The 7,476-nt window shown below is 44.3% G+C and overlaps 1 protein-coding gene across 1 annotated transcript in view; it reads right to left on the bottom strand.

Moving 5' to 3' along the window:
* Nucleotides 1–1,046: 1,046 nt before the first annotated feature.
* LOC118742111 (hemicentin-2-like) overlaps nt 1,047–7,476 on the bottom strand; it is a gene marked incomplete at its 5' end in the record, with an annotated part of 44,231 nt that continues 37,801 nt past the window's right edge. The window contains 3 exon segments of the mRNA XM_036474072.1: nt 1,047–1,114; nt 1,278–1,802; nt 4,876–7,095. Of these exon segments, the coding sequence (XP_036329965.1) occupies nt 1,047–1,114; nt 1,278–1,802; nt 4,876–7,095 (2,813 nt within the window).

A 7,476-nucleotide genomic window follows, 5' to 3' on the forward strand; every position in this document is an offset into this window, starting at 1 on the left:
TGGACAAATGTATGTAGTACGGTGAATTGAAATACAACGGTCAAGCTGTCTGGACACAAAAGCTCCAGCGTGCACAACTATGACGCATATTGTTAGAAGACGAGGTGTGAACATGCCAATAATATTCCAGATCTTTATGACAAATTGAGGTCAATCTTTGCTTCATCTTTGTGCTTAAGTCTCCAGAAAATTCAATAGAAGAAAAAGGGTTGATTTTTCCTCGTTGTGGAGGTTGAAATTAATATCGCAAGTATGCCATGGAAAAACGAACGACATGAATGGGCAATAAAATCTTTCAGCACCTCAAACCCATCGGGAAATAGCTTCCTTTATTTTAGTTACAATACGGGTTTGGAGGTTTGCTAGGCGTTTCTACAGAAATTCGATAAAATCTCTTATTTTCACACTAATATTTTACCCCTACCCTTTTGATAGACCACTGGAAATGGCTGAACGAGTTCCCAATAAGAATCGGGATTTTTTTGAGATCGTCTACCAGTCAGTCGTTAGTTCTCTGACCTCTAAACCGGGGGATCGAAACAAACCTAGTGAAGCTTTGCAGCAAAGCTGTCGCGACATTCATGCCGAAGTAGACAATTATTCGAAGCCTTTATGTGTTGATAAAACATAATTGAATTTTGTGGACTCGCCACTTTTGTTGGTGACACTACCATACAGAATACGCATTCGCATTAAGCTTGAAATTAAGCTTCTACGTTGATTGCATTTCTAAAGAAATAAAGCTTTATCGTTCCCACCCAGTAGTCGTTGAGCGAAATATCAAAATTAGCAAATATTTGACGGCCATTGAGGTCTACATGACATATCTACACACACATACCCTTACCCAAAGGGTGAGTTTGCTAGTTAAGCGTGTGATGGCGCGAGCCTTCAAGTACCAGCATTTCACAAAGCAATTTCAATTTAACGTTCATTTTGCTGTGAATCGAAGTTTGACTGACGCAGCAGCTTGCATATATGAGCATCCTGCACTACGTCCAACCTGCGCGACTAACCGGACATTTAATAGCGCGGTAACTGCCAGCTTAACCCAGTCCAAAATGAGATTGCGTAGACCCGCTGCAACCGCCGAAGAGCACGCACACAGAAATGTCTAACGCATCGGCACAAATAAGAATGAATGCGCACATAATCCTCGAGAGCATTGTCTTTACACGCACGCCAATGAGTGAGTGAGTGAGTGAGTTGGGGAGAGGGAAGGGGACGGTTGGTGGTCGGTGGATTGCACATGGAAAAGCTTACACTAAGGTACTTACACTCGCTGCGGCCCGCAATGGTGGAGTGCGCTAATGGCGTCACTTGATAGCTATCCCCGTCGCTGCCATTGCCGCCACCACCGCCGCTGACGCCCCCAAGAGCTGATGTGACATGATAACCATAACCATTCTGTGAGCCATAGATGGAAGCCGCAGATTTCTGCTGTTGTTGCTGTTGTTGATGCTGCTGCTGCTGATGCAGCTGTTCTTCGGTGTCCTGCACGGCAGTGAGTGTCAACTCTATCGCATGTGCGTCTAATGATTTGCTGCTATCCAGACTACCGGTGGGATAGTAGGGTGGTGGCGCTTGATTTGTTTGCGCCACAATAGACGGACGACCCGAGTCGAGATCGTACTCTTTGGCGGGTGAGGTGGTGCTGGCTTTCTTGTTGGACGCAGCACGTCGACAGTGGAAAAAGACCACCGAGAGTGCGACGAGTAGCAGGAATGCGATGGATGAGACGATTATGGCTATTACGGCGGATGTCGTTAGCGCTGACGAGTCGGGCATGTATGATTTACCAACTGCGGTGGTGTGATAAAAAGCATCGGAATAACAGTGATGGCGCGTTGCGGATTGATGAATTACGGTTGGAGGTGGCATGGAAAGAAGAAGAAAAATGGAGACAAAGACAAAGTGTTATGCAAAATGTGGATAAGAAGTGTTAATTCTTTTCTAACACAAAGGAACAATTAAAGTGGCTGGACAGTTACTAGAATGGAAGTGATTTGTTTCGATATAAATTGCAATAAGTTTTTGCTGGAAAAGCGGGAAGTTGTAAAAGCAAAACAAAAACAGTCTCAAGGGGCATAAACATATTGACAAACATAGATGATAGAGAGAGAATTTGACACCAAAGAACTCAGCTTTATAGGGAACATAAAGTAAAATAATATATTCGAAGAACAGAAAATTATAGAACAAAACGTGGATAAATTTATCCATAGATGGTATTATGGAGTAGGGTTTCCAGATAAGTACTTGTATAAAAAGGTTTAAAAACGTATGTAAGTACGTTGAATGAGATATTTCGATACTGACATCAAAACACTCTTACGCTGTGCGAAGGCTTAGTCGAATTACTAATCAGATTTACAAAATAAAGGCGGGTTAAGTACAAATAGTAACCGATTCTGTTTATTTCCTTCATTCGGGCTGCTTTTTAAACGATAAACCAGACACGCAAAGTTGGAGCAACCCGAATAGCCTTCGATCCATCTCGGAAAGTAGGAAAAAATGCACCATTTGAAATAGCAATAGGAATAAAATCTCAGCCTTCGCTTCTTCATGGAGAAATTCAGACTCCAGATACCTCTGCATGGGTAATTATCAGCTTGGGATTCCCCAGCCGACTCGTCGGCTAACTTTGATTTGGATCTGCAGTCTCAAAACTCACCATTCTCTATGACTGAGAGTAGCACTTCATTGTGCCAAGCTACTGATGGATGATGACGGCAAATTTAACTTTTAGGAGGTACTAGCTGTTTCCCCTCCTTATCCAAGGTGGTGTTAAAGATGGAGACGACAATGGCTAAGCCTGGCTCAAAAAAGGAGAGCACCGGTACGAATAAATCCCTAAAAGGAAATTTTTTGTGCTTCCAACTGATACTTGCGAAGCTCCAAAGGACCAGGATATCAAAGGTCCACGACGGTGCTGGACCTTAGAACACTATACTGAAAACCCATTATCCGGCTTGCAAGTTACGGAAAGAGCCACTACATAAACTGCTATATAGCACCACAGATTATGACTGAGAAGTCAGTATGGTTTTCTCCATCCATTTTGACAAATTTAAGTCACCTGGGACAGATGGGTGTGTATCAGAAGATGCGAAAGCTTATAGGGAATCTTGTTATACTTTTTAGGATCTGTATGGCCTTTACCCATATTTCCCGTATTTGAAAGCAAGATAGGGAAGTGTTCATACCCTAATCGGGGAAGGATGATAATGAGCTCGCAATAAGTTTCGGTCCAGTCTGTCTGTCACAGTCGATTGCCTTGTAGCACAGAGGAGATTGGGAGAGGACGTACAGCTGATTTCTATTGTGGGGTTTAAAAGTGGACTTCTAATAACCACAATGCAAGATTTCGATCACTTCGCAGACCACTCTGATAATGTTTGTGCACTAGCGCCAGGGAAGTCCCTCAGGGAGATCTATGTAAAGACACAGAGAACCCATAACAGGTTAGATAAATGATGCCACTTTATACGGTTTTGCTATCAACCCTAACCAGACAACTATATTCTTCTTTATATATCCGATGTTTGAAAGCGTAAACTTAATTATTTTCGCGGAGGTGACAATCTAATATGGAATGGTAGGAATCTAATATGGAAAACTCACATCGAACATAAGGTAAATCAATTGCACACGATTTTCGGACAGAGGCTGAGAGCCTTTAGTAAGGCTTGGGCTCTGTGAGCGGCTTTGTATTCTGGGCGCACTGCTTTTGTCAGACTGGTCGACAAACATTCAACACAAATATGGTAGCGTAGAATCATGGCCAAAAATGGGCTCTAAAGGAGCGTGATTAGATTTGTTGGATTTGCCAACCCTGGCCTTGCCGATGGAATAGGACTTTGGACTTGGCACTACTTCTGACTCCCGGGGTTTATTTTGGAAAAAGATTATGACGTTGGTTTTCTTACAAAAAAGTAATGGACAAATTTTGACAAACCTTTTCTGATTTCGTCAAGACTCAAATTGGGTTTGAGCTGGTTGGCATCTGAAGGGTAACCTCAAATGAATTGGAGCTTATTGTTGGACCAAGAATAGCGGGGACTTGTCATTGATCTCGTCATTAGAGCTCAATACAAGATTGTGCCCATCAGAGAGGCTTTTTGAGAATAATTTTTGTGTGACGTCACACTGGTGCATTTGCGAGAGAGAAATGCCAAAACGCGAGCAAGAATGGAAGAAGAAAAAAAAATTTTGCAAGAAAAATGTAAACAAGTAGCACAAGTGTGACGTCATACAAACAGCGGTTCTGTCAAATTCACTTAGAGCGAAATAGCGGTACTGGGATGGGCGCGACCTTTGTTCTCTACATCGTGGATACACTGCATAGACTGAGAGGATCCATTTTCTTGCAGAGATGCATTGGGAACTGAGAGTTACACTCACTTTTTCCGGGCAAAGTACTTAGATTCCTCAAAGACTCTAATATGTTTTCAGAGAAGTGATAATTCCCAACATCTACCTGTTTTTCCACCTTTGTAGTATCAAAAAGCTATCCAAAACTCTATAGAATTACTTTAAAAAATTATTTTAAAAACAAAACAACTAAAAAAACGCAAGCAAAAAAATATATATTTTTTATTGGCGATACAATTTCTATCGTTATTTCCTACAGCGCACTGAGCTTAAAACGGTAAAAAGCGTATTAGTTTTGCATGCATGCATTTGCAAAAAAATCTGCAAGATATTTGCATTGAAGGCAAAAAAAAAAGAAAATGGAATAGTGATTTGTTTCGGAAAAACAAAACGGAATGTTAAAGGAAAGAACTAAAAGGCCAAAACTCCGAAACGCCAATGCAATTGAGTCCATCTAGCTCTTCAACTAACTAACTAAATACATATATCCTCTATACTCACTCTCCGCATTCGCATACTGTCCGCAATGGTCGTGATTTGTGCGCAAACACAATTTCACGCGCACCGTCGGCCCTTGCGCCGTCTCTGCCAGCGCCAATGTTATGTCCTCTGCATGGCCCAACGTCCGTCCGGACGCGCTGTAGTGTGTCGTTTGTGGAATGTGATTAATTACGGCTTCTTTGAATGTGGCCTCTGCGCCGGACGGCAGTAATGTCACCGTATCCACAATCTCCCATGTGGCCATTGGCGTTTCGCGATTCACCAACGATTCGACAATCGCAATTAATGACAGACATGTCGCCGCAACATTGACGCCCAAAACATGCGAATCGGGATCGTAGGTGACGTGTAGCGGCGGCGGAATTTTACTCACTTTTGTGGTGGCCAATGCTTCGTTTGAGTAACCTGAACTGCCTTTCGAATTGAGCGCATACACTTTGAACATATAGCTTTGATATTGATCCAACGGTGTCACTTTGCATGGATTCTCGCGATAGCAATCGAATTCTAACCAATCAGCTGAACTGATGCTGCTCGCACTGCCGCTGCTGTTGCTGAGGCTGCTCGCAATGGAGGTGGTGTAGGTGTGTGTGGCGCAATCGGAGAGGGTTTGCTCACGCGGCGTGGCCACACGGCGATAAGTGACAAGGTATTTTGTGCTCTGCATGCCACCATTGAAGCCCGGTATCCAGCTGAGTATCGCATAATTGTGCGAAACTTCCATCACTTTCAAAGCGCCTGGTCGTTCCGGTGCACCCTTCGGTTGCAGTCTAATCTGTGTGCGTATTGTGTCGAGTGGATTGACCGCGCGACAGGTGTAGTCGCCATAGTCTGAGTGTGAGATGTGGTTGATGCATAGTATCGAGGTGTAGATGTCGTTGTTGTCCATTCGTGTGGCGATCTCGTAATGCCCATCTGAGGACATTGTGAGTGGGGAAGGATTGTTGCCGAATTGCCATTGGAACTCTGGCTTTGGATAGGCCTGCACTTTGCAGAGAACTTCGGCCGATTCGCGTACGTCGTAGGCTACCTTGTTGTACTGATGCAGCACAATTGGTTCGTGTTCGATGCGCAGATGCATGCTGGAGTTGGCCGAGTTCACTTCGTTCTCATAGATACAGGTGTAGAGTCCACGATCGGCGGGGACCAGCTGATTGCCACTTGGTCGCCCCTTGCCGCGGAATTTCAGTATGCTCTGCACTGTGACTACACCTCCTTGGCCCTCGGTCGGCGTGGTGCGTATGTCGTAAAACTTGCGGCCAGGCAGCACTTCGGTTCCATCCTTGATCCAGCGTATAATCGGCGTGGGCTTACCTTTCGCGCTGCATGTGACTGCATAGTCCACATCGCCAACGCGCCGTGTCATATGCTGCTGCAGCTTGGCCAGAAACTGTGGTGGTTGATGTACTTCGAGTATGATGGTAGCCATCTTGCCGATTCCCAGCTCGTTCACAGCATGACAGTGATACTTGCCCTCGCTACCGAGATGTGCCTTCGGTATGGAGTACTGCGGTCCTTGCGCCAATATCTTTTGTGTGTTGCTAAACTCGCCATCCACATCGCGAAACCAACGGTACTGTGGCACGGGCCAACCCGGTGGACTGGCTGAGCAGCTGAGCGTTACACCATTTCCGACATGAACGATCGGCTTATTTAGCGTTATATAGGCTTGTCCGGGTCGATGCCGCACCAAAAGCGCCACCGTCGAGTTGCCAACGCCCTCCACGCGCTTTGAGGTGTACGGAAGCATGATATTAACGGCGCGGCAAATGTAGTTGCCAGCGTGTTCGGCACGCACTGATACCAGCGTCAGCAGCTCACCGGTGAAGCGAAAGTCTTGGGCGTCTTCCTTCAGCCATTCGATGGTAATAGGCGGTGGGTTGGAGGTAACATTACAGCGTACCAACACGGTTTCACCTTCCTCGGCTTCGTGCGTTTTCGACTCGATGACAACGATGGGTGGGAAGAGTACGTCGAGCACTATATCTTTTTCGCCAGACTTCCCAAGTCCATTGTCGGCAGTGCAGGTATATTTGCCCGCGTGATGTCGCCCCACGCGGAAGATGGTGTGTGTGGGCGTGGCACTGACATATTGTCCATTGCGAGACCAACGTATGTTGGAGACTTTTGGCTTTGCGTCGACATTACACTCCAGCTTGGCAATTTGATCACGTTCGACGCGGAGCGGGTTTTGTGGTCCGATTTCGACGCGTGGGTAAACTGAAATGCAGGATAAGAGTTAACATTTTAAAATTTAATTGCATGAAATAATTATTTGAAGTGGAATGTTGGATTGTGAGTTTGTATATGTATTTAGAAGGGTTGCCATCTGGTTGACAAAACGAAAAGGAATAAAATGTTTAGAATATTTGACCAAAAAGATCACAAGAAGTGTGCTTCCATTGCTATTGTCCAGTATTGTTTTTAAATACAGTTGCCTTTCATATGTTTAACTCGATGTTAAAATATTGGTGATAATGGTAAATTTTTAGGTAATTATTTATGTTGAGGACATGGACGAATGAGGCGTTTTTCTATTAATTTTTTATTCCATATATGTATAAGTATATATATATAGTATATAAGCTTTTGAATTCTTGT

This window comes from Rhagoletis pomonella, unplaced genomic scaffold (genome assembly GCF_013731165.1).
Source record: "Rhagoletis pomonella isolate Grant_MI unplaced genomic scaffold, Rhpom_1.0 Rhpom_scaffold_00006, whole genome shotgun sequence".
Lineage (NCBI taxonomy): Eukaryota > Metazoa > Arthropoda > Insecta > Diptera > Tephritidae > Rhagoletis > Rhagoletis pomonella.